General features: G+C 48.8%; 1 protein-coding gene across 5 annotated transcripts in view; it reads right to left on the bottom strand.

Annotated features, from left to right (window-relative positions):
• The window catches only part of LOC147426674 (structural maintenance of chromosomes protein 6B-like), a 209,963-nt gene that overhangs the window by 95,117 nt on the left and 86,934 nt on the right, over window positions 1-27,912 (bottom strand). For all 5 annotated transcript variants that reach the window (XR_015186303.1, XR_015186301.1, XR_015186304.1 and 2 more), the window contains exons 8-12: window positions 22,375-22,509; window positions 22,180-22,256; window positions 22,002-22,077; window positions 12,953-13,027; window positions 12,732-12,836 (exon numbers count right to left, since the gene is read on the bottom strand). Coding sequence is in view for 2 of the 5 variants with exons in the window: in XM_086499210.1 (XP_086355336.1) it covers window positions 12,732-12,836; window positions 12,953-13,027; window positions 22,002-22,077; window positions 22,180-22,256; window positions 22,375-22,509 (468 nt within the window). In the remaining 3 variants the exon portion in view is untranslated. The remainder of the gene's footprint in view (window positions 1-12,731; window positions 12,837-12,952; window positions 13,028-22,001; window positions 22,078-22,179; window positions 22,257-22,374; window positions 22,510-27,912) is intronic.

Below are 27,912 nucleotides of genomic sequence, written 5' to 3'. Positions count from 1 at the left end.
GCTGCCCTTAAGTCTCTCGAACTGTCCCCTGAGAATTTGGATCAACTCCAACCAAAAGTCTCGAACAGTCTTGGTTGGACAAGGCGAGCCTCGGGGATGCAGAAGCAACGGGCCACCAAATGAACCTGAGTGTCAAGCCAAAGACGAGCTCCCAACACACCTCTCTCACTGCACCACTCCTGTGGGGTAAGCTTTGTAGCAGGCTGGAGTGTAGGTCGACCCCCCTGTATCACTATCATCCTACTGGTGGAAGATAGCTCAAATTGTAGTGCAGGGCCCGTGAGGGTGGACCAAGAACCTGCCCCCCAAGTGTACTGTCGCGCTGTGGAAAGAGCTGGCATCAACCGAAGGACCCAAAGCCAAACCAGCTATCCCATAGGGCAGTCTCACAAACAATGACGCTGACTCTCCAAAGGGTGGTCACAAGTTGAGCATGTTGTCGAAAGGCCACTATGTACTAGCCAGCTCCCCACTGTTGTAGCTCTGTGTGCAACTAGCCAATGGAACAAAGTGACTCACCGCAGCTATCTGGATTCTGGAGTCCCACAACCTCCCCCAAAAAGCAGACAAGAACTCAGCTGTGAGACTCTCCTCCTGCCAATGAAGTGCTACAGCAGGACGAGCCTCTCTCCGTGCTGCAAGTATGTGACGCCCCAATCGAACAATGTACTAAAAGAAAGGGACCCCTAGGTGGTCGGCTGAAGAGAAAGGGTCCCTCCAAAACCACTCTCTAGGAACCCACTGCAGTCGTGCCAGAGGGTAGCTCTCCCAAGCCCAAAGCCTGCAATGGCCTCTCTCAAGAGTTGTTGGGTCAAGATCTATGACACAAGTCCTCCCACACATGCCCACTACTCGTATCCTCTGAAAACAGCACTCTGCAACCTATGGGGCCGCTATTGAGACTCTGTGTAGTCGATCCTCGTAGCAAGCTCAAACTGCAATGAGGACCTCCAGTCGCGTGAAGGCCCCCATCTATCTGGGAGCTGTTGTCTCTAGAGGAGTGAGCCACTCAGCTGGTAAAGCCTCTGTGATGTCCTGACACATGCTCCGCACCCCTCTCATGCTCTGCAACTGGATGCTCTCTATCTCCTCTGGCAAACCTGAGAACTGAAGCCAGTCGCCTAGAGTGCGTGTTGGATCCTCTGTCATGGGACCCCAAGAAACATGAGGCCTACTACCAACCAAGTGGCCTCTCTGAGTGCTGACCATGGGGTTCCAAACAAGAGACTCTCTCAAGCGCCCCTCCGTGGTGTGGGCTGGAGCTGCTCCAAACATAGTCACAAGGGACGCCCATTTTTGGGCTTTTCATCCCCACTTTTCTGTTCCCACTTGCCGTCTCGCCCTCTTTTTTACACTAAAAATCCATTTGAGCCCCGTCCCCACTCCTCGAGAAGGATCCCTTGTAACTATGGAGCCTCCAGACCACTCCGCAGTTGCTCCAAAGAGCGAAGTGACTCACAGCAAAACGATCCTCCAGTCTCCTACTCAGACCAACTCTGCGCATCTCTGTACAGATCCATCTGATGGAAGGTCTCGAAGGGCCTCCTGCATGAGGCACTCGAGCTCCTGGAAGCAATCCTCTGACAACAAACTTCCCAAGAAGGGCTCTGCTCTGCTGTGAAGGGTCTTTGATCCCCAAACCCCCCCTAAAACATTATAGAGTGATGACCTACCAAGCTACTTTGGCTCGGGCCAGCTGGGTGTCGCGCCTTGACCAAAGAAAGTTCCTGGTCATCCTCTCTAACTAGCTGATGCACGAGCTCGAAAAGATCCAGCAAGATGTAATGTACCACATAGTAGCCAACAACACCGAGTTGGTCACTACAACTCTGTCTGCAAAAAAGAGTCGTGCCAAACTCCAATGAAGCAACGTCCTGCTGATGGACAGGAGGAGGGGAGCAATCTGCTACTCACGAGACAAGTCCAGGCCAACCTGATAGCCCAAGTAGCGAACCGCAGTGCCTAGGGGAATCCATCTAAAACCCTCACCCTATCACCCACTTGGGTCCACTAAGACGCATGTTGATGGAAAGAAAACTCATGGCGCCTCTCCTCTATGCTGGCTAGCTCCTAATGAGCCCGTTGCAACTGCTCCTCCAACCAAGAACTGTCTGTGTGCTACTCCTACATCCTCTACAAGGAAGAAACTCCCCGCCGAAGACGCTTCTCCTCCTCCCTCACTGCAGCTAGGCGAGCCGTAGACTCCTGGAGGAAGAAGCGATTAAGCTGAGCAAGTCCAAAGGCCACTCTATCAACTGGAGTCCTACGTGTCAAAGCCCTCTCTCCATAGAGCCACCACTCAGTCTCTAAGCTCTGAGTCCAACAAAATCCTCTCAGAGATGCGAAGCATGGTGCTCCCCCTCCTCTGTCTATCTGTCACAGTGAGGATCACTCGTGCATGGTCCGAAAAAGATGTCCCAGCCAAAGTGCAAAAGACCCACCCGTGTCACAGATGTGGTCATTAGCGTATAGAAGCGATCTATCCGAGATAGATTCACTCCTCCCACTCTGCGGTCCAAGCGAGAGAAGGCCAAGCTGTCTGGGGGCCTCACAAAGCCAGAGTGCTGCCAAACATCTGAAACCCTCAAGGTCATACAGAGCCTCTCCCAAGCTGCCAACTCAGCCCCGTGCACAATAGCATGGCTACGTCCAATCCTATCAGAGGGGTCCTCTAGCATGATGAAGTCACCCCCAGGGCACCGTTGCTCTGCATGCGGCAGAGACTCTACAATGTGAGACCAAAACTCTACACATGCACTTGCCACATTGGGCGCATAGATGTTCAGGAAGCCCAAGAGGCAACCCCGAACCTGCAGTAATCCACTTAGCCCTGCCAGGCACAATAATATCTCTGTCCACAATGGCATGCTGCCAAGAGTCCGAAATAGTCATACATACCCCTCCGTGGATACCACCAGGTCCAAATGCAGCTCACCAAAATGTCTCATATTGACCACGCAAAAGCTGACCACATCGTCTAATGCGGCTCTCACAAATATGATGCTCCTGCAGCATAAGAAGATCAATCTCTCCGTTCACAAGGCATCATTGAAGCTCCCGACTCAATCGCCTCCGCTAGCGCTGAAACTGGGGCCCACCTAATCCCTACACGTTCCATGAGACAATCCTCATGGAGTGCGAGAAAAAACTGATGCTGCAACAAAAGCTAACCGCGCTATCTTCAAGGCTAGCTTGGATGGGGAATAATCTGCATCCGAGCGTCCGGAGATGGGCGTGACTGCAAAGATTGTCTAGCCCAGGCCCAAGAAGAGCGTGTCGTACGTAGGGCAGCCTCCTCTATCCAAGAGTCCTCATGTATGTATACATAGCATGGTGGGCTTTGCGTGTCAACAAATAAGTGTACCACAATGTGTAGCTGCAAGGAACAGTACATGAACTCTGAAACAAGCCGCCTCAAAGTCTGGTGAAGAGTCGCCGAAAAACCGTGTGAAGTCGTAACCAAAGAAGTCCCACCTGCAAGACAGATGCCGAAGCTCTTGAGTCCACGAGGAACTGCTGCAAAGAGAGAAGTCTGCACCAGAAGAGGGTTCGCAAGAAAGGTTGTACCTCTCTCGCCAAGCGACCCGTGGCAAATGCGTTGCCAAGGCCCAAGAGATCTCCTAGCAACCAAGAAAGGTCCTGCACCATGGGCCGCCGGCTGTGGGGTAGGAGCGGGAGAAGACGTGGAAGCAAAGGGGGCTAGTGGGAGGGGATGAAGGAGGGGGGGAGCGGGGAGCGACGGAGAGGAAGGGGGGAGGTGGGGAAGAGGATGGAGGCAAGGGGGGAGGGAGAGGGGGCTATCGATGGTGAGACTGAGGTGAAGGGTGGAGTTGGGGCCTCGTCCTGCTGATGAAGAGGGTCGAAACGATTCCATGTGGGAACCAACTGCTGCTGGCCTAGAGCCTGGCGACCAACCTGGAGGGCCAGGCTGACGTGGTGGCCATGTCGACACCTACCACGGACCTGCTGCCAACCCTCCTCTGCCTGGGCCCCAAGCTGGGAGGGTGAATCTGCCGAAGTACCTTGTGACTCTGTCTGCTGATGCTCGGCAACCTTAGGAGCCTGGGGTTGAGTCTAAGGTGAAGTTCAGGGCCTCCTCTGTGGACAGGCCTTCGCAAGATGGCCCATCTGTGGACAAATGAAGCACTAATTCGAGAGGCCCGAATACTCCACGCTCTGGCGGAGCCAACCACCACTCACCCATGGTAGTAGAATGACCTTCGGGAAGGTGTGGGTGTCCCGAACCAGAACACGTACTGTGGGTATGCAAGTTGCCTTGGTAGCTACAGAGGCTGTCGTGCGAGGCATCTCCAGGACGGTCCCAATCTCTGAGCCAATCCTGGACAAGAGTGGAAGGTACTCTCTGCTCAGGCCGGGGAAGCAGATGGAGATGGGAAGGTTTGCCTCCTCGACAAGAACATCGGGAGCTGGGTCGAAACCATGGTGCCAGTGTCGAAAATGAGCTCGAACTGCTCGGATGGCCAGGGGGCTCATCGCAATGACCTTGGACGCCACCTCGGGGGTCTCAAACTCTATCTGGTAGTGGCCACGTCTGAGAGGCTGAACACTGAGGATCTTGCCCACCTCTGCCAGAAGGCGGGCCTAGAGGAAGTCACACGACTCCTCTCTGTTGGGTCTGATGCCAAGAATCTTGCAAATAACAGAGCTAGCTGGAAAGCACGCCACCTCTGCCTCTCAGCTCCCCCGCTCTGTCCGGCGAAAGAGCAGGTCGGATGGTGGGTTTTGCGAGGTCGGGTGAGGGGGCTTCAATGGAGTCCCTCTATGGCAGAGCGAAGGTGGAATGAGGGCGTCGATGAGAGCGAGGTGAAGCCACAGGGCGAGTCGCTGCCGCTAAGAAACAACACTAAACGCGAGCTCAAGTGAGCAACCCCGAGAGTGTGGGGGGAGGAGGGGGGATAGCACGAGGAGGGAGTGGGGGAATGGTGGGTAGGCTGCAGGCAGTGCGAGGAGGGAGTGCGGGGTGGGTGTGCAGGCTCAGGCGAGCGCGAGGGCATGGCGGGCAGTGCAAGGGGGGGAGACACGAGGCGGGGCTGCCAGGTTCAGGGCAACGTGAGGGGAAGCAAGGAGTGGGCAACGATGGCAAGCGGGTGAGAGCAGCAGCAGCGAGCTCCAAGATAATGTGTATACATTTTTTGATACATCAACCGGTCTTTCACTACAGAATGTTTTTGTGCACTTAAAGATCGAAGGCATACTATGCTTTCCAGTACCCTTCTACATGATGCACCTCAGGTGGCATTTGGTATATGCCATGATCCTTGCCATCCCTGGAGACTCCATCTACATGTGTTGTCGATTAAACAAGGCTTCTGCTTATCTTTCAAGCAAGGTCGTAGCTTGTTCATCTTAAGCAGAGCCTCTGCTTAAGCAAGGCCCTAACCTTTGTATAATAGGTACTAAAACCTTAGTCTGTCAGCTTGATGCGAGTTGAATTTACATTGCATAGTGCTTAAGCGCCTTTGGTTTCTTCCAGGCAGCCTGCAGACACGTTGCAAATCGAAATGGGTAAATTCCAGATGCTCTTGAGCAGCCAATGAACATCTGCCGGAGGACTTCCAAGGAGCTTGCAGTCATCTTACAAGCACGAAATGTGTTAAAAAAAAAAATTCCGAGAAAAAGATCCTTCTATTAGTTGATGAAACTGCCCATAGGGCTACAACCACCTCTGCTAGAGAGGGCTAAAACAAGCATGATGGGGAGACACTCCCAATGAAAAAACATCAATTGTACAAAGAGGCTAAATCAAGAGATGGGAGGAGGAAAAAGCCACACAGGTGGTCGGTAGTGCTATCTGAGTACACCCTAGACCATGGTGTAAAAGGCCCTGGACGCCAGAGTCGAAGGAAAGCCTCTCTGCGCTCCCGCATGCGGTCGGAGCTGCCCTGGAGTCTCTCGAGCTGTCCTCTAAGAGGGTGGATCAGCTCTAGCCAAAGATCGCAAACAGTCTCTGCTAGTGGCACCGGGCGAGCCTCAAAGATGCGGAAGCAACGGGCCCACCAGATGAACCAGAGTGTCAGGCCACTGATGAGCTCCCAACACTCCTCTCTCTCACTGCACCACTCTTGTGGAGTAAGCTCCGTGGCAGGTTGGAGTGTAGGTCGCCCCCCTTGCACCACTATCATCCTGCTGGTGGAAGATAGCTCAAACTGAAGTGCCGGGCCCATGAGAGTGGACCAAGCAGCTACTCCCCAAGTGTACTGTCGAGCAGTGGAAAGAGCAAGCATCAGCCAAAGAACACGAAGCCACACCTGCTATGCCAAAGGACAGTCCCATAGACAGTGACGCCAACTCTCCACAAGATGGTCACAAGCTGCACATGCGGCCGAGAGACCACTATGCACTAGCCAGCTCCCAACTGCTGTAGCTGTGTGTGCGACCAGCCCCACTGAAACAAGGTGGCTCGCCTCGGCTGTCTGGAGTCCCACAACCTGTCCCAAAAGGCTGCCAAGAACTCAACTGTGAGACCCTCCTCCGGCCAATGAGGTGATGTAGCGGGAAGAGCCTCTCTCTGTGCTGTCAGTATGTGACGTCCCAGTCGAACAATGTACTGAAAGAAAGGGACACCTGGGTGGTCTGCAGAAGAGAAGGGGTCCCTCCAAAGCCTCTCTCCAGGATCCCACTGTACTCGTGCCAATGGACAGCACTCCCAAGCCCACAGTCTCAAATGTCCAGTCTCAAGAGCTGATGGGTCAGGATCGATGACACAAGTCCTCCCAAAGATGCCCACCACTCGGATCCTCTGAAAACATTACTCTGCCACCTGCGGGGCCTCTACTGCAACTCGCTGTAAGCGTCCCTCACCCTATAACTCGAAAAAAAGGGAGGGAACAGTCTCTAAGCAGGCCCGAACTGAGATGAGAACCTCCAGTCGTGTGAAGGCTCCCATCCACCTCCCATCCACCTGGCTGCTACTGACTCGAGAGGTGTGAGCCACTCAGTTGGAACTGCCTTTGAGATGTCCTGGCACATGCTCTATACCCCTCTCATGCCCTGTAGCTCGAAACCCTGCAACTCCTCTAACAAGCCTGAAAACTCTAACCAGTCACCTAAAGAGCGTGCTGGACCTGCTGCCATGGGATCCCAGGAAACATGAGGCCGACTACCAACCAAGTGGCCTCTCTGAGTGCTAACCATGGGGTTCCAAACAAGGGGCTGTCGTAGGCGCTCCTCCGTGCAAGTAGGTTGTCGCTGCTCCAGGCCTCGCCGCAAATGCTCCCAAGATCGAAGCAAACTCACAGCAAAGCGGTCCTCCAGTCTCCTACTCAAACCAACTCTGCGCATCACTGTGAAGATCCATCTAGTCAAAGGTTGCTAGGGGCCTCCCGCCTGAGGCACCCTAGCATGAAGCCGCTGTAGCAAGAACTCCTTCCAAGGCTCCTCACCTGGAAGAAATCCTCTGACTATGAACTTCTCAAGAAGGGCTCTTCTCTGCTGTGCTGGGTCAATGATCCCAGCCCTCCCTGTGAACAAGGAAGAGTGATGACCTGCCAAGCCACTTTGGCTCGGGCTATCTGAGTGTCACGTCCTGACCAAAGGAAGTTCCTAATCAGCCTCTACCTGGCTAATACAAGAACTCGAGAGATCCAGCAAGAAGTGATGTACCACATAGTCGCCAATAACACCTGGTTGGCCACTACTACTCTGCCAGCCAAAGAAAGTCGTGCTGAGCTCGAGTGTAACAACTTCCTCCTGATAGACAGGAGGAAGGGAGCAATCTGTTGCTCAGGAGACAAGTCCAGACCAACCTGACAGCCCAAGTACCGAATTGTAGTCCCTGGGGGAATCCACCTGAAACCCTCACCTAGCATCCAATCGGGCACAGGAGCACTACCAACCGAGAAAGCCACTGTCTTTCTCCAATTGATCAGTGCGCCAGATGCACAACTAAAGGTCTCAAGAGCCTGCTCACACCTGTGAAGGTTGGCCTCCTCGCCATCCAAGTACAAGGCTGAGTCATCAGCAAACTCAGCGTCCAGTAGCTCATCTCCCCGAATAGGAAGTGCTAAGCCCTACAAACCAACCTGCTGCGACACCAAAAACCTGCTCATCGCCTCAGCATAGAACAGAAAGAGGAAGGGGGCAAGAGGGCAGCCCCGTCTGACCGAGTGTGTGAGCATGAAACGATCGCCTCTACCTCCTGACAAAAGTACCTGACTATGTGCTCGTCTGTACAAAGCTGACACCCCTCTGATCCAAGCATCTGAGAAGCCCATCTTGCGTAGAGTGCCCTCCAGAAATTCCCAGTCAACTCTGTTGTAGGCCTTCTCCAAATTGAGAAGAAGAATCACCAGATCCTCACCACGGAGCCTCGCTAAGGCAGAAGCCTCCAAAAAAGTAAAGATGTTGTCAAGGATACTACGCTCCTTGACAAAACCTGTCTGAGACCCATGTATAAGGCTCTCTAGAAGTGGATGGATCCTCAAACTCGGAGCCTTGGCAAAAATTTTGTAGGCTAAGTTGAGGATGGTGATGGGGCGCCACTGTCGAATCTCATCCAAGGAGCCACCCTCCTTGGGAATGAGGTATATCAGACCCTCACTCAAGCTGTCAGGCATCTCTCCTGTGTGCAAGATGTACTGGAAAGCACTACAAAGATCTGGGCCAAGCATGTCCTAGTACTCCAAGAAAAAACTGGGAGTCAAGCCATCCTCACCTCGACAACTATCACGGGGGAGTGCACTAAGAGCCGTGTGCAGCTCCTCAAGCTGAAGTGCCAGCTCAAGCCTCTGACACATCTCCTCAGTCACAAGGCAAGGCATCTGTGTCCACACCTGCTCCTTGCATGCATCCTGACGCTCTGACTTAGGCTCTGTAAACAGTAACTCATGTAAAAGTCAGTAGCAATTGCACGCATGTCTTCTGGCTCATAAGCAACTGACCCGTCGGGCCTCCTCAACTGACTGACCTTGGCATGCATATGCCGAGGTCCCGCTACCTCGAAGAAAGCACCAGTCACTCTGTCACACACCTGTGTCCACTGAGATGCCTGTCGATGGAAGGCAAACTCATGGCGCCGCTCCTCTGTGCTAACAAGCTCCTGGCGAGCCTGCTCTAACTGCTTCTCCAACCAAGGACTGTCTGGATGCTGCTCTCGCATCCTCTGCAACGAAGCAACGCCCCGTCTGAGACGCTGCTCCTGTCTCGTTGCAGCCAAGCAAGCCAAAGACTTTTGGAGCAAAAACGACTAATCTGAGCTAATCCTGAGGCCACTCTGTCAACAACAGAATTCTGCATGTCCAAGCTCTTTGTCCAAAGAGCCTCTACTCGCTCTCTGAGTGCAGAGTCCAGCAAGACCCTCTCAGGGATGCGAAGCATCGTGTTCCCCCTCTTCTGCCTGTCTGCCGCTGTGAGGATCACTGGTGCATGGTCCGAGAAGGAAGTCCCTGCCAGAATACCAATTGTCCCACCCAAGTCACTGAAATGGTCACTAGTGTAACAGCGATCTATCCGCGATAGATTCACTCCTCCCACTCTGCAGTCCGAATGAGAGAAGGCCAGGTTGTCTGGGGGCCTGACAAAACTACAGTGCTGCCACACATCTGAGACCCTCACAGTCATACAAAACCTCTCCCAAGCTGCCAGCTCAACTCCATGCAAAGTAGCATGGCTACCTCCAATCCTGTCAGAAGGGTCCTCCAACATGTTGAAGTCACCCCCTATGCACCATTTCTCTGCCTACGACAGAGACTCAACAATCTGTGACCAAAACTCTGCTCATGAACTCGCCACGTTGGGCGCATATATGTTCAGAAAGCCCACAAGGCAACCCTGAACTTGCATAGTGATCCATTGAGCCCTGCCTGGCACAATAATCCCTCTGCCAACAATGGCCTGCTGCAAAGAATCCGCAATAGTCATACATACCCCACCCTGGATGCCTCCGAGTCCAAAAGCAGCTGACCAAAAAGTATCATATCATCCACGCAAGAGCTAACCACAACGTCTAATGCGGCTCTCACACAGATGATGCTCCTGTAGCATAAGGATATCAATCTCTCCTACCACAAGGCAACGCTTAAGCTCTTGACGCAGTCGGCCCCTCTGACGCTGAAACTGGGACCCACCAAGTCCCTGCACGTTCCATGAGACGATCCTCATGGGGAGCGAGAGAGAACAATGCTGCCGCAGCAACTAAACGTGCTATCTTTGAGGCTGGCTTGGATGGGGAGTAATCCGCATCCAAGCGTCCTCTAGATAGGCGCAACTGCAACGAGTGCTTGGTCCAAGCCCAAGTAGATCGAGCCGTACGTAAAGCAACCTCCTCTGTCCAAAGTCCTCATGAATGTGTATATAGCATATCAAGCACTGCGTATCAACAAAGAAGTGAACCACAATGTGTCTACATCCTGCTATATCTAGAGGGGTCACCGCAAACTTGGCCAATGGCCACAAAGTCTGAAGCATGTCTGTAACTCCTAGGTCTCCCATGTGGTGAGAGAACTCTAGGACCTGTGTATGCAACCACTCCAACACTGAGTCGAGAGTCCACTCAGTCTGGTCCCTGCCGCAAAGGGAAAAAGAGAAGCCAACCACGGAGTCCAAGGCCTCTATCCCCCTAGCTACAAGGAACAGAACATGAACCCTGAAGCAGGCTGCCTCATGGTCTGTTGAGGGGTCGCTGAGAAAACGTGTAAAGTCGTAGTCAAAGAAGTCCCATCGGCGCCGAATGTCGAAGCTCGTCAGACCACGAGGGACTGCTGCAAAGGGAGGCGTCTGTACCTGTAGAGGGGGTCACAAGAAAGGCTATCCCTCTCTCGCCAAGCGACTCGTGGCAAAGGCGCTGCCAAGAGATCTCCTAGCAGCCGGGGATGTCCCTGTCCCCTGGGTCGACTGTGGAACTGGAGCGGGGGGGGGGGGGGGGGGGGGGGGGAGAAGAAGGAGCAGTCGGAAGAGGGGGAGAAGAGGGGCAGGGAGGAGCGGCAAAGGTAGAGGGGCGAGGGGTAGAGGCGGCAGGAGCAGGAGGTGGGGGGGAGGATGATGAGGAGGGAGGGAACTCAGGGGGAGAAGGGACTGTCGAGGGTGAAGCTCAGGTGGGGGCTGGAGCAGGGACCTCATCCTGCTCAAGAGGACTGAAACGGTTCCCCATGGGAACCCACTGCTACTGGGCAGGCGCCTGAGGACCACTCTGAGTGCCAGGCTATCGCTGTGGCTCCTGCCGTCGTAGACCACAAACCTGCTGCCATCCCTCCTCCGCTGGAGCCCCAGGCTCGGAGGGTGGCTCTGCATGTGTGCTCTATGTCTTTGCCTGTGACTCTTGGCCAGCCCTTGCAGGCTAGGGCTGAGTCTGTGGTGTAGGTCGAGGCCTCCTCCGTGGACAGGCCTTCGCAAGATGGCCCATCTGTCGACAAATGAAGCACTGGTTGGGAAGGCCCCGAATACTCCAAGCTCTATCTAAACCAACCCCCACTCACCCGAGGCAAGAGGATGACCTTCGGAAGAGTGAGTGTCCCTAACCAGGACGCGAACTGAGGGAATGCCGGCCACCTTGGCAGCTACTAAGGCTGCCATGCGAGGTGTCTCCAGGACAGTCCCAATTGTTGAGCCTATCCTAGACAAAAGTGGTAGGTACTCCCTCCGCAAACCAGGAAAGCAAACAGAGATGGGGATGTCTGCCTCCTCTACCAGAACATCTGAAGCAGGGTCAAAATGTATCCACTGTCGAAAGTGGGCTCGAGCTGCTCGGATGGTCAATGGACTCATGGCGATGACCTTGGACGCCATCTCGGAGGTCTCGAACTCGATCTGGTAGTAGCCTCGTCTGAGGATCTGAACGTCTAAGATCTTGCCCACCTCTACGAGAAGGCGGGCCTGGAGAAGATCACGCAGCTCTCCTCTGTTGGGTCTGGTGCCGAGAATCTTGCAGATGACAGAAGTCGCCTGCAGGCGCTCTACCTCTGCGGCTAGGCTCGCTTGCTCTGTCGATGAAAGAGCAAGTCGAATGGTGGGCTCAGTGGGGTCAGGCGAGGGGGCTTCATTGGAGTCCCTCTGCGGTGGAGCTTGAGCCTCCATCTGTGTCTGCTGCTGTGAAGAAGAAACGAGGGGGGGAGGCTCCCGCTGGACCAAACACGCCAGAGTGATTGGCGAGGCTCGACAAGCGGGGAAGGCTAAAAACTGAAAATGTCGACGGGCAGGGAAAGGGCAAAAAAGTTGCGGGCAGGAAGGAGGGCGGGCAAAAGGATGGCGGCGGGACAGGGCAGCGTCCGGGTTGGCTGAGCGGGTGGCGGGGTTGGAAGAGCGGGCAGGGCGCAGGGCAGCGGGGGCAGGGAGGCAGGCGACGGGCAAGGGGAGGCAGCGGGCAAGGCTGGGCAAAGCGGGAGCGACCAGCGCGAGGGCTGAGGGGGAGGAGGGGGCCAGCGATGGCGATAAGGGAGGGGGGGGGGGGGACGGAGCAGCGATGGCGAGGGGAAGAGTGCGGGTAAGCAGCAGCAACGAGCCGTCCTGCCTGGTTTTCCTTTTACAAAGTCCGAAGCTAGGAAGGAATTCTTACGAAATGTGTAATTCCAGATGCTCATGAGTTTAAATAGACAGCAATCTGCACTATAGAAAAAGAGTATGAGTTTCAATCTTTATCTTTAATTAAATGCCTACGGATCAGCTTCATTTTATCCAGAAAGAGCTGTTTTGATTCAACTTAGCATAAAAAGACTGCAGCAACAAAATCTCGAAGACTATTTCTTCTGTTTGATTTTTTAACATGGAAGAATCAATACCACATGCGCCCCAAGTGGTCCCAGAGGGGGCTTTGAGAATTCCCGACACCGTTGCTCTATTGTGCGAAGTAGTCGAAGAACATTCTCACCTCCAAACGCTGTAACCTTCATTAAAAGATATCATTGGCAAAAGTTCATTGATAATATCCGCAATATGATTTGAAAATACGATGCACCCTGGGAAAATTAATTTCGGGGAAAAAAAAGAGAATCTTGCTTGCCTTGTTGCTTTGTTGGCTCTGTAACTTTTGTATTTGGGCATTCAACTCTCTGCTTTCTCGTTTCTTCTCTTCTATCTATGGCAACAGAGAAACAAACACTAAATCGGGCCAACAAACACTAAATCACTTCAAGAAATTGGAAATCAAACATACATTTTGTACAAGTCACTCAGTAGTAACTTCCTTGTAAAATTGCCAACATCAGATGCAACGCTATTCACATCTACATAGTAAGGCTCAGCCAAAGACATACGCTTTGTGCAGTCCACTCAATAGTGGCCTCCTCAAAGCAATGACAGACAACTGTAATTAAAAAACCTATATCTGTTCTTATACTTTCAAAATAAATGCATGCACCATGCTGCCTTCGTCAACTTCGCTATTAAAAACTCGTTAGTCAGTCAAGTCCTTACATTAAAGTCATAGATTTTGAAGCCCCAAATTACAGGTCTGTGCAGCTTAAACATGACAAGCTTAATATATAGCTCAAATGCGTACCAAGAAATCCTTAAACACAAGTGTCCAGGAAAAACTCTATTACATTGCTGAATCCAGATGCACTGAGCAAATCAGGATACTGTTGAGAGGGTTTCCTCAACCCCTTTAAGCTAATTACATGTTTGAGATCCAGGCAGATTCTTGTAATGGCACAACAGACTCCATAATATGGTGAGCTATCCCTAGCTGTTCTTTCCCGTCCCAATGGTGATAAATTCAAAATCCAATAGGGTGGACTACACTCCAAACATCAAGCATATTGGCCTACCTAAAATCAGTCGATCTTGAGCCTTGCTGAGCCCTGTAGAAAATATGTGAATTACAAAGAGCAAAAGCAAACAACAAGTTTGGCTATCTTACAGAAAGTGATTTTTGAACCCCAACTTTTGCAGCTGCTTTTGCGGACAGATTATCCATACTTCATTAGGAGAGCATGGCTACCTGTTCACTGCTCTTTCAGAGCACAGGAAAAGAGGAGAAAACATTTTTGAAAGGTTTAGACATTGCAACACAGATGCTTTCTTAGAACCAAAGCACCTTTTTAACAAATGGGAACTCATTTAGTAGCGGCACCCTGGGGGCAAGAAGGAACACCCATAGGAAGAGCTTAGTCATCCATGAACCTGTATGACTCTTGCAATCACCTTCTTCTAAGAGACAGTACGCCTCGCTTTTGCTTCCACTCTTCCCTCCCTGTTTTGATCTCATAAAGCGACACTGGCCTCTCGATGATGTTATTATAGTCTTCCTTTCTTTTTCTGTATTTCTGCCTTTGAACTCACTTTCACCTTTCTTTGACCCGGTTCCCCTTGTCCAGATGGCTTTTGAAGAACTTCCTTGACCCAATGCTTGTTCCCTATGGGCATATTCTACCATAGGAAACTATATATCATTTCCATCCGCACAAAATATGCACCAGAACACCAGCACAAAACTACCTCTACAGCATTTCCACGTTCTACTGCATAACTGAACGAAGAGAGATACGCTATAGGGGATTCTCAACTAGAGACCAAGAAAACCACCACAGCCAAGGTAATGAATGGTTTTCAAATAGGTTGAGTTTATGAAGTCTTATAGCTATTTGTTTGGTTAAAAGATCTGCCACATGTTTTTTCTTGCAACAAGGAATGGTCTTCTTGACGGCGTTAAAGCCGATGGTGATGATAGTGATAGCTTAGAATTATGAAGTAATTTTTTAAATAGTGGTTAAAAATTTTCTTTTTTTCCTGGATGATAGATGTTAAGGATGTTTCTTTAGCTGCACATAAGTTTTGGATAGATGTTAGTGATAGCTTAGAATAATGAAGTAATTTTTGAAATAGTGGTTAAAATTTTTCGTTTTTTCCTGGATGATAGATGTTAAGGATGTTTCTTTATCTGCACATAAGTTTTGGATCGTTGTTTTTGCAATGACAACGATATTGTATGGTGAATTCTGGCAGAGCGTTGATTTCACCTTCTCCATCTCATGGGGTCACTGCAGAGGAGGGTCCCCAGGAAAGCTTCCTTGAGGTTGAGGACATGGGCCCTGTGCATGATGGGAACCAGGCAGCAACCAGGCTCAACAAGACAGAGACTTAAAAGGAATATTGTTTGGTCAGCAGGTGCCATCACACAGAATGTTGCTCTCACTAAACACATAACCTAAACTTCTTCCCATGTGCAAAATATGTGATGTGAACTCTACAGGAACCCCTAAAAGGGAGTTGTGACAGCAAGTTCGTCACGATAATTTACTCCAGTGGAAATTACAAATCCACTCAGCTATGTGTAAAAGGTCTTACTATCATTCTCTAACCACTCAAACTGTGCTTTTAAACGCTCAATTTAACATGGAGATAGATTCACGATATTATAAACCTGCCAATCAAGCCTGTATGTCGTAACGTGTTTTCAGAGATTGTCCAACCCAAAACTTTGCAAACCAAGAAGAAGAGTCCAAAGTAAAATTGGCATGTGGTACGTAAGATATTCAATGAAAGCTTGCCACCCATTATGGGATTGCCAGTCTCTGAAAATCTCACTTTTGTCTATTGCTCAAAAGAGTCCTTCAATCTACAAGAGTCATCAGCATAGCCACAACAAATTGTTCTTTGGTATACCCACATATCGGGTTTTGGTTTGAGATCCCCATGCCCTCTTGAAGGAGATGATACTACCTTTGATGGTTGGTAGTGGTTGTATCCGATAGGAGTTGAGTGCTCGTTGTTGCCCACTAAGTATTTCATTTGCCCTCAGATGGGGCATCTGGCAAAGGCTTGCCCTTGCTGGAGACCTCATTCAACTTGCCAGCCCCAAGCCCCAACACATAAGCAGCAGGATCAGCAGAGCATACTGTTGCTGCCTCAATGGACCCTCAACCATCGATCTCCATTGGACAAAATGACCATGTCTGTCAAGAGGTACAAGATCAGCATGGCCGCAAAAGGCCGCATCCTAGACCTTGTGATGGTCAACCTCAGGTCAGCTGGGGCGATCTTAAGGGCTGGGCTGCCTCCTGCTGGTGAGGTTGGTCCTTACAAAACTTCTGAGCTTTTAACAGTTGTGCTCTACTTGTTCACTTCAACTTCACCCCAGCCTGTCACCCCCCATCTTACAGGTGTCAAAGCCTAAAGAATGGAGCCAACTTACAGATGTGGCCGAGGGGCCTAAACCCTAAGAAGAACAAGTAATAGAAGAAGTGTCACAAAGTGATGACGTGGTTGCCCGAGAGCAAAAACCCTAACCCTAATTTCTGCCAAAAACCCTAACTGCTAAAACCCTAATTCTGGAAACCCTAACCCTAAAACTGTAGAAACCCTAACCCTAACCCTAAGGACAGCAGGGAGATTTTCGAAAATTGCCCTGGCTGATGACGTGGCAAGCTGTAAGGATTTCCGTGATTTACGTCAGTAGCTTTTTGGCTTTGCTTTTGGACCAAAAGCTTTTGAGTTTTGAAGGCTTTTCAGTGTAATTGCTTTTTAGGCCAAGGGCCTTTAAATATGAGGTTAGGGCTCATTCTCTGGCATGCTTCCTGGAGAAGGTGCAGAGTCTGGAGTACCGGCTTGTACTGTGTTGATGCAATATAAAGAAATACCAAAAGGGGCGCCTAGGTTTGGGGCCAATACTCTCTGGGGTGGAATTCCGCCACTCCGTGTCGCGTGTCGTCTCTCTTTCAGTTCTGTTGTTATTGAAGTGTTAAAAGTCTGTTCAGTCTGTTCTTTTCTATTGGCACGTGGTGCCCGCCTTGTGACAACATCTCAGCCCTTCAGAAGGAACTTGCCGAAACTAAAGAGAGAGGACGACTTGAAGATGGAGAAATTCAGCCATCAATGATAGATGAGCTGAATATCATACGAGCGCAAGTCAAAGAGATAAAGGAGGAAGGAGAAAATAAGACCTCATGGGTGGAAGTTTTCTCCAAAACGTAAAAGGTGGAAGAGGCTGAAAAGTGGATTGAAGTTGTCAAGAAGGGGAAGGGCAAGGACATTCCGGCTACACACGACATCATCAACAAGACACTTGAAGAGGAACAACGAAGAAGGGTACGCGTTCTACACGTGAGAGTGACCGGCCTAAAAGATTCAAATAAGGTGGCCAAGAGGTGAAGAGCCTCATGTCAATGATGGGGGTGGAGAAGCCCTCACACACACAAGCTTGGAGAGTGGGCAAGAAGAATGACAGTAATGGGGAGAGTTCAAAAGAACGGGCTCTCATTTTGCCCTTTCCCTCTATGGAAAGACTTTTTAAAGAAGAGGCCAACCCTCAAGAAAACATGTATCTTGATGACCTTACCCTCTCACAGCTTGCACATATGAGAGAGGTCATGCTGGAGATTAGAGCAGCAAGGGAGAAGGGAAAGTTAGCCTTTTACAGAGATGGGTGAGTAGTGATTACAGATCGCCGCTCTACATGACGATGCGAGACCTATGAGACCACTCTCAAGATGGCGGTTTGGAACTGTAATGGTTCGTATAGACTAGATGTGGGGGCCTTTGAGAACAGCTTCAGAGACAGAGACATTGTTTTCTACTCAGAGACTCATCGGGCTCCAAGACAGTTGATGCCGCATATATCAGGATACAGATGGGAGACAGCTTGCTAGATATGCACCAGATCTGAGCATGGGACTAGAGGATCAAGAGATGTAGCAGTTGAGCATCTCTCAAGCCCCATCTCCTCTGGCTCTAGCTCTCTGGGCATCTCCTCTGAGGTGTCATAGAAAACCATCTGTGAACAGCCTGTACGGGCATTGAAATCCCACAATAGTATGATGTCTCCATCCCTGGAGAACTCTCAAATATCATCATCAAGTACAGAGTAGGAGACCCTCAAGAAAACATGTATCTTGATGACCTTACCCTCTCACAGCTTGCACATATGAGAGAGGTCATGCTGGAGATTAGAGCAGCAAGGGAGAAGGGAAAGTTAGCCTTTTACAGAGATGGGCGAGTAGTAATTACAGATCGCCGCTCTACATGACGATGCGAGACCTATGAGACCACTCTCAGGATGGCGGTTTGGAACTGTAATGGTTCGTATAGACTTGATGTGGGGGCCTTTGAGAACAGCTTCAGAGACAGAGACATTGTTTTCTACTCAGAGACTCATCAGGCTCCAAGACAGTTGATGCCGCATATATCAGGATACAAATGGGAGACAGCTTGCCGGACATGCACCAGATCTGAGCAAGGGACTAGAGGATCAGGAGGTGTAGCAGTTGAGCATCTCTCAAGCCCCATCTCCTTTGGCTCTAGCTCTCTGAGCATCTCCTTTGAGGTGTCATAGAAAACCGTCTGTGAACTGCCTGTACAGGCATTGAAATCCCACAATAGTATGATGTCTCCATCCCTGGAGAACTCTCAAATATCATCATCAAGTACAGAGTAAGGAGACTGTCCTCTGGGTGAAGCATATACTGAAGCGCTGGGAGGAAAATAGCATATGGCGAAGCTCCAGAAACGTCCAGTCTCTGCCGTCAGCCTCACCCACGTGTATCTGGCTTGATCATCTCTCCCTACTATGTGAATAATGATACAAACCTCTTCCATGTGTGATCGAAATAGGTCGGAGTATTGAAAAGCTATGGTGCAGGGGATAGGAGAGTATGGCACACGCAATGTGCCGCCATCTTCAGAAGCTTTCCGAACCACTTTGCTCGATCGAGAGAAGACGATCGTGGAGCAAGCAACGCTCAATATTCAACGGCTTTAGGAAAACCATGGCATTTCCCACATTGCCGACGGGTGAAGCGATACGAGGAAGAAATCTATCCATGGCCTCATCGCATACTCGAGTGGAGAGATGTACTTTGTGCACTCTCATGATGCCACGGAAGGTGGCAAGTCCGCCGATGTCCTCGCTGCAGAGTGGATAGCGGCCATAGAGAAGATCGGGGAGCAACATGTGATAGCCTTTGTCACAGATAGGGAGGCATCAAACGGGGGGGCAGCATTGTAGAGTGCCACTGTCCACATGTGACAATGTGCTTTTGCATGGCACACTACTTGAACAATCTTTTAAAAGACATCGGCAAGCTAGAATGGATCGCACCAGTCATTGCACATGCACGAAGATTGTGAATTTCATCAACAATCACAATTTCATTCGGTGCGAATTCCTCAAGAGATCGGGGGCAAAAGGCTCCTCAAGTATTAAGACATCCGCTTCACATTCAACTTTCTCCTTGTGCACAAGTTGTCTGAATGTCAAAATGCGATCCAGCATGTCTTCATCAGTGATGAGTTCACCACCTCCCCCTATGCTAAGACTGTTGCAGGGATTGTGTGCAAGGAGAAGACAAAGGATCTTGAGTTCTGAAAGGAGCTCAAGAGTCTAGACGCATAAGTCAAACCGGTGATTCATTTGCTTCGGGTTGTGGATAGCATGGATCCTTGCGTTGGCAAGATTTATGAGGCAATGGACCGCATGATTGAGCAGCTTGCACAGCTTGAGCAGATGCAGAGTGATATGCAGAGACCCATGCGCTTTGCAGCTTAAGGTGGAATCCATATACCTCTCCTTTACACGAGGCAGCATACATGGTGGATCCAGAGTTCCAAGATGCAGGGCAAGAGACACATAAAGAAGTCATGAATCAATTTACAGAGATCTTAAACAAGATGGTTCTAGACAGAGATGGGCGACGCATTGTCAGAGATCAGTTGAGACCATACAGAGAGATGCAGGGGTCATTTGGCAGTCCAGATGCTCAGATTGATCGCAAGAAGATAGGTTCGATGCTATAGTGGGAGGACTATGGCTATGATGGCCCGTATTCTCAGCCAATCAATGAGTACCTCATGCTTGGAGAAATTGTGAAGTACCTTTAGCCACATTGCTTCCAAGAAGAGGAATCGGCTTGGAGTAGAGAGAGCAAATGATCTTGTCTTTGTTAGCGCAAATTTGAAAATGCTTTGCAAGAGTACAACTAAACAAACAAATTCTTTTACACATTGGAAGATGGAGCAAGAGCCTCCTCAGGCAGGTGGAGATACAGAGGCACCAACACCAGGTACTTCCTCCATGGCCGAGGTCGAGGATGAGGCATGGGAAGATGTGCATGACATACAGTCGACTACTACTAATTGGGAGGCTTCTCAGGCTAGTGGCTCTTGAGTCTTGACTCTTGAGACTTTAGAACTTCCATTATCCATACCTTTTTGTATTGCCGCTTGCCCCCTATGTAGCCTTTTTATGGTATTTGTCACCTTTGATTTTTTGGTATTGCAGCTTGCCCCCTTTGTAGTCTCTTTATGGTATATGTCACCATTGGTTTTTTGTAGCGCCTTGGCGGGCCTTATTAGCCAAAATTAAGGGAAAACTAAAGTTTGCTCAATGTTATGGCTCAACTTTCAAGTCTTATCTCTTAACATCTACTCTTGCAATTATTTGAGAGCCCTAATCTGTGATTGCATGTGTTATTTTGTATGGGCATTGTGTCTATTGTGTATGTACTATGACCGCAGCGCTGCACATCACAATCAAGTCATGATAAGGTTGAAGGTCTTCAAATCGTGTTTTTTGTGAGTATTAGAGTCAAAGGACTTTAATACTACTTGTATTCAAACACATAACGCTAAAAATTGCAGTGTTTTTTATGCCTCCTGTTCCACACCGTTTTCATTCTAAACCCCTTGCCGTTCCCCCGTTGCGCAGAGAGGTCCGTCGCCATTCCTCTTCCGCGTTCCGGGTAACTCTGTCGCACACACCAAAGTTTCCTAGTTGGTCATCACACCGCCTACCCCACAAGGTGGTCTTGGGCTCATTGATCTTGCTTCGCAAAGTAGGGCACTACTAGGGAAGCTCATTGTTCGTGGTTGAATTCCTCCCAAGTATTGAGCCCTAGCAGGTTGAAGTATTCATCGATGACAATGCAAGCCTTCTGGTTGAAGTTAATACACACTCTGCGGCCAATACAATAGGATACAAGGTGGCTCTGACAGAGCAGAGAGACTACGCAAGGCTTTCATATGATTGTGGTGGCCATAGCCCTTAGTCACACTGGGGCACGGTATCTAGTGGCACTATCAACCGCCTATGTAGCTCCTCCCTCTCACTTCCAGCTAGCTGCTTAGTTCACATCTAGCAGTTTAGGATTCTATAGTACCCCTTTTTCAGTACCGTTTTATTTTTGGTACTCACACATTGTATCAAATTCACCGCGTTGTAACTTTTTGGTCTCATAGGTCATTTTGGCCTTTTGAAGACGTTAATATAACATTTCATTTCTCACTTTGTGATTTAGCTGTTGTATATTTATTTTTGGAATGAGGGGGTCTCCCTTTTTCTCTTGTACAAAGTACCCTCTTGCTAGGACAGACATAGCCTAGCGGGCTGTTTGAAAAACTAGTAAAGGAAACTTTTTCACACCCAAAACACAAAAAAAGTTTGTGAGCGTAAAAGTACCACACGAGCATGTGCGAGGTTATGGTCAACTCCGTGGCAATTTAACGATTCGTTGGGAATTCCTGAACCGTTTGTCTCCTTCGGGATCTTAAGTAAGGAACGAGCTTCTTAGTTACTACGGTGATCAGGCGGATGAGAGCACGTGTAAACCACTTTGGACCAGGTCAAAAAATGCCACACCTTTGTAACACTTCACTAAGCGACTTCTAAAACCTGCTCTTTTATCTGGGTGTGGAAGGGCAGTGCGAAACTTGTGTGAGGGTTTAGAAAACGGAGAAGTGCTCTTGCTGCAACCATAGCAAGCCCAAGTGTGAGGCATACAGGGAAAGTCATGCTTAGACCAAGGACTCGCTCTAATGGTCAAAACCGCATAAAGACATTCTTTTCTATTTGATGAGATGAGGAAATGGTCACCCTGGATGGAAAACAACTTCAAAATAGTGCCTTTCTAACATTCACACATTGTCCACGTGAATTATTGCAAATCAAGGCTGTGTGTGTCTGTTCAGAACAACAAGATAAGTTTATTCTCCAAATCATAAAAAGGCACTAAATTCTCTCACGAACTGTTAGCAGAAGAAAACAATAGGACACCATAAGGCACAACAGTCCATCTTTATGCAGAAAAAAAATTCATCAGAAGTTCAAAGGTAGAACTTACTTCTTCACGAACTTGATTCACCTCCTCTGATGCAGATGTGGACCTTGAATCTATAGTCGCCATCTCTTCTTCAAGCCTGGCAAATCATCAAAGTGTTTTTTGCTGGAGGAAAACTTCTTGATCTAACTTTTCTTGCACAAAAAATTAAAACTTGCATTGATTCTCACACAACGAGTACCTTCTAAGCTGATTTGAAGATTCATCAATAACACTTTGCAACCTGAAGTAGTCTTCCTTTTGTCTCTTCTCTTCAGCCTAGATAAAAACGCAAACCATCATTTACTGCCATTGAAATCAATCATCATTTACTTCGACCAAAAAGGACACAGTGCTAGCAAAGAGCTTCATGACTCTGCAATACGCAAAAACCTGCCTGAGAAGCTTGCATGTGACGATTGCGAATATCATAAATTTGCTGCTCTAACCACTGCAATCGCTTCACCATCTGCTCTATACTTCTCTTCCTTGCACTTTGTTCCTCTTCAATCTGTGCATCTTCCCTAGTGGCCTGTCAAAAGATATGAAGATGATTGATCAAAAGACACAGTTGCAGGATTGAAGGCTTTGCAAGCAAAAAGTTCACTGAATTCTCAGTGAAACGCACGACGTTTAGTCAAAGAAGCTGCATCGGTAGCTTAAGAATGTTGACATGTAACAATGTCTTAATCCAACCACATTTCCTCGTGGCCGGACAGAGAAAGAGACAAAGAAAGAAAAAGAAGGCTATATTAACATCCTGTAGAGGCCAAAGTTGACCTATAGGACCAATCAAGTACATCCATTGGTTACATTCCACTATGGGCATCATGCCACAAGGCCATATAAAATAAAGAAAAGTGGAAGGAAACCTAGGTAGCTAACATGGCTCTGGAAGGCTCTTGTGATGACTCGCGAGAGGCACAGTTACAAAATGACAGTAGCCCATTTAATTACAATACATGGCTGAAGTAAAGAATCATGCTATAAGATAATGCTCATTCTTCTGGGGTTCTGGTGTGGAAGCCTCTGAGAATAGCTCTTCCTCCTCTGTAGGTTGCCCACTTTCCCAATTTCCTGACTCTCTGACTTTGGCTAATTCCATTGGAGTGGGGCCAGCTCATCTGCTATCCACACTGATGTCCCCTGTAGGATCTGGTTTGTTTCATGATAGTATCTTTTCTCCCATGTCAAGGTAGTGGAGTTTTGCTTGATTCTCCTTGACCTCAATGAGCATCGGATCTCCTAAGTCTACAAATGGGAAGACCTTTCCTCAACTGTTCTTTAAGTATACCAGATTCTAGTACGTAATCTGGGTAGTGTTCTGAACCCAGGCCTTCCTCAGAGGGAGTGCACCTACGCTGTAGGCTCTTGACACTTTCCTTTAATTTAATGATTGAGAAAGAACGTCTTGAGCATAATGGTCTTTTACCTGTGGTGTGCTTGTATGTGTGTTGTCCAGTCCATCATTTTCAGCTGATTGTATGTCACCATCATGTGCTTTCTTTCCCATCTCCAGCACTTGCATTTTAGTCTTGAGTTCTCTTAACTTTTCCTCTCTTAGCTAAGTCTTATTTTATGGCTGTAAGCTCTCCTTGTAGTTTCTTTAGTTCCTGCAGCAAGTACAGTTCCCATGCTAACTGTTTGGCGAAGGGTGGAGGTATGGATGGTGTGCCCAAGGGCAGGGCTGCCACAAATGTCTTTGCTTTCTTTTTTTTGGGCATGTCTTGTCCTCTTACACACACACACTTTTCTTTGGGGGGGGTGAAACCACTGTTCTATTTATTCAAAAGCTGTATGTACAAGAGGAATAAACTCAATGGATGAATTTATTCTAAAAGTTAGAAGCAGTGGGAAAACAAAGCCAGGTATATAATAGCAATCATACGGTAGACATTCATATACTGTTGCCCAAAGCAAGCTGATTGCAGTTTATCCACATGGTCCAAAGTGCCCAAAATCTTATCCAGTGGAAAAATGTAGAGTAGGCAGTGTACTGAGCTCGGAAACGACCAAAAAGCAAAAAGCATTTCCCAAAATTCTGCCCCGGAAAACGAGCATGCAGCTGAGTAGACAAACGTTGCAGAAATTCTTTAGTTTGCGGACAATGCCGAAGGAGATGAGGCACAGTCTCTTGTCTATTCTGACAAGAGGGGCACTGAGAAAGTTCAATCTGTCTTTTGACAAGCAAATGCCCACGGGTAGAACTCCCTTAATACATCTCCATAGAAAGAGTGTTTGTTTCAAAGGCAACTTAGAATGCCATAACTTTCTTAATGTCACCAGCCACCAAGAATTTAACCAAACCCCAGAGGGTATTAACATGTTACCGAATCCAAGAAGCGGGTAGAATGCAATGATAACACTTTGATAAATGTTATCAAATGTAGCTTCAAGGGCCAAGTTCCAGGAGAGGAGGGAATCAAGTGCCAATGAACAAACTTGTCATCCATCAAAAGCAGAGGAACCGGTGATAATGGCTGAAGCATTTCTCTTACAAAATGCCAAATAGATCTATAGTGTAGGCCCAATCCATACTTTTGACAGGCATGTGGAAAAGAAAGGGAATAACCAGCATCGTCCACTACATATTTTACAAAGCAGATACCCAATTTCATCAGATTGTAAGCATTGATAGGTTCTAGACTAGCCAGAGGAGCTTGAAAACCCTTACTCCAATGAATACTCTCATTGTCCATAGAATTACCTTGTGCATCTGTCCGACCAACCCATTTAACATGTGAGAAAACCTCTTTTCAATCCAATAGTAGATGAGTGGAGAAAAGGCAGCCCGGAATTTCACCTTGAAACTCACCCAGCCAAATGTCCCAATCATTGACAAGCCAATCACCATACGCTCTAGAATGCACAGAAGCACATATGCTTACAAGCATTTGAGTTCAAGGTTGTTTCTAATCAAGTAAACCACTATCGTACCTATCTTCAACACACGGGACCCTATGGAGCCTTAGAACTATCGCACTATCATGATTGGACACATTGGCACGGTTGTACGCATCCATCCTTGAGCAGTAGTTGAGTAGATGGGCAGATAGAGAGGGTCTATGGGCAGCAGGACAAGCCGGTTTCACGAGAGGTTTCTCTACTCTTAATCATATTCTGACACTCAAAACCATTATTGAGCAGGGAAGATCACGTGGGAGACGACGCTATTGTTGCTTTGTGGGATTCCGCAAAGCCTTTGATACAGTGCCAGAGCTAGATTGATGCAAAGACTGCAATGCACTGCATGAGATGGGGGTACCCACAGAGTTGATTTGGGGGATCATGCCACATGGCTCTATACAGGTCAGTAGTGGGGCATGTACACACTCCAGAGGGGATTTCTGATTTGGTTCAATCATCTATCGGGGTAAAACAGGGCTGCCCGCTATCTCCTACACTATTTGGCATGTATGTGGATGAGGTTGCTGACTACATTGAGAGGAATGGTGATCGAGCAACACAGTTGGCAGGAACATGGATTCCACTATTGTTATATGTTGATGATATTGTGTTGATTTCTGACTCCCCGAAGGGGATGCAACGTCATTTAGATGCTTTGTACACATTTGCCCACGATAGTGTATTGTCTGTTAGCCTAGGGAAAACCAACGTTATGGTGTTTTAACACCACACCACAGTGGGTCAGGAGGTCAGTACCCACATTTACATATGGCCAGGAGACGGTGGAGTATACAGATGCATACACCTATCTTGGGGTAGTCTTCAGTGGACCGGTATTTTCATTGAGGAGAGCAGCAGAGACTAGATTGACGAGAGCTTATGCAGCCTTGGGAGGATTGGAGAAGATGTGTTCGCAGGTTCAGTTTCAGGAACCTCGAACAAAGTTGTGGCTTTGTCACTCTAGCGTTACAAGTTCAAATTTGGGGACCCTCTATGAACTTCTATGGCAAATCTGGTAGCACTAATGGATGGATATGTGTAGAGAGGCCTTTAGTCTCTATGATCTCTCGGATGATTCGGGCTAAGGCCTCGGTGCCACATGAGATTATTCGAGCCGAGCTAGCTGCCCCCCCCCCCCCCCCCCCCCCCCCCCCCCCCCCCTGTCTCGTGGTCAAGGCACTTACTACATCAGTATCCTTCATGCAGAGTTAGTGGGACCTCCCAAAAGACAAATATGCTGGACTAGCCCTTGAGTCATCCCGACAGCTAGCACTACAGGGGGTTACAGCATGTTGGTATGGGCAAATGACATCATCGTTGTCACATGGTTTCAGCATGGATACACTGCCTCCGTTCCACTGAGGCTGGATATCTGATCGGACGGCCTATATGGACACTCATTTATCCTATGAAATACGATGTGCTATTTGGTCATCAGCTAGAGATTGAGACTGGCAAATCTAGGAGAGTACAAGCAGAGGTTAGAATATGCCAGTTGTGTCATATAGAGGCAGAGATAGATTTACATCACATTTGTTATTGTCTGGTATACTATGAGATACGAGGTCGCTTTCATTGTCTATTCAAAGAATGCTTTCAACCCTTGGCCAAAGTTCTGAGATAACAGGATCAGAGATGCCTCGGGTTGTTTTTGCTAGAGTTGTGCAGACATACGGAGAGTCTCTTGAGGAGATCAGGCAACGGGAGACATTCACAGAGGGAGATCATTGACTTCCTTAAAGCAGAGACTCGGCAGCCAGATGAGCATGCCTCACAGCAGACTTTAGAGCCCACCTATCCAAGAGGTATATTAGTTGACACAGGCATTGAGCTCAGGAGAGCTAGACGCCCGCATAGGCATGGGGCTAGCACAACAGATTATCTTATGGTTCAAGCGATTATCTTCTCTATTGAGGACTTCAGAGTTGGGCCACGGTCCATTGATGTAGCAGTGGATCACGCCCTTTTGACTATGACCATCTCCTTCCAGTTCAGTGCAGCACACGTGCCTAGGGTAGAAGCACCTACTTGATATACTTTTACATCAGAGACAGACTCGGTGTACATAGATGGGATCTACAGATGTCTATGCACAGAGGAGCTCACTCGTATCTTGACAGAGATACTGCAAAATACAGCAGCAGAGGCATACCCTCACACTGGGCCTAGGCAGAGACGACGTTCCAGGAGCATACCCCAGAACAGCTGGTATGATGAGGAGTGAAGAGAGACGAGAGCCCGACTTCAAAGGAGGCACTTATGGGAGTCATCGCTTATAGGCAATCCCGGATTGCTTCTCGGTGCTTAGTGCGACGGAAGCGGCGGGAGTTACTAGCTCGACTAAAGCAGGATTTATCCAATTATTTTTGAGCCAAGACTCGTGCGAGGCTTGGCGACTCTCATGGGGACTCCCCCCCTCCAACCATCATTTCTACCGAGGTCTGGAGTCAGAATGCATCATCCTTGTACACAATCTCAGGGTAGCCACCTCTTCCGGACCCCCCAAAGCCATGCCCACTCACATGTGCTTTCTTTACGACCGAGATGGTAAAGAAGGCCATTGACAGGCCGAGGACCAGAAGAGAATATTGATCATGATGGCCTAGTAGCACAGCACTTTATACATGCCAGAGATTTTCTTGCAGAGCTTCGAGCAGTAATGTTCAACCGCGCCATGTGTGAGGGCCTACCTAATACTTGAAGTTTACCTAATATTGTACCTATCTTCAAGTCAGGGGAACCTATGGATATCGTACTATCATGATTGGACACACATTGGCACAGTTGTACGCATCCATCCTTGAGCAACAGTTGAGTAGATGGGCAGAGAGAGAGAGGGGGTACGGGCAACTACGGGAAGAGGAAGAGGAAGAGATAAAGGCGCGAACAACCTTTTCATGGGTGAACAACCTCTTCATGGGCGACCTATTCAAAACACAGGAAAAGGTTGATAAAGCTGAAAAGTGGATCGAGGAAGCAAAGAAAGGAAAAGATAAAATCCATGAAGCCACAACGACATCCACTATCA

The sequence above is a fragment of the Adiantum capillus-veneris genome, chromosome 24, assembly GCF_014529385.1.
Source record: "Adiantum capillus-veneris isolate H3 chromosome 24, ASM1452938v2, whole genome shotgun sequence".
Taxonomy (NCBI): Eukaryota; Viridiplantae; Streptophyta; class Polypodiopsida; order Polypodiales; family Pteridaceae; genus Adiantum; species Adiantum capillus-veneris.
The sequence above is the reverse complement of the archived record's forward strand: the minus strand, read 5'-3'. Positions and strand labels throughout refer to the sequence as shown.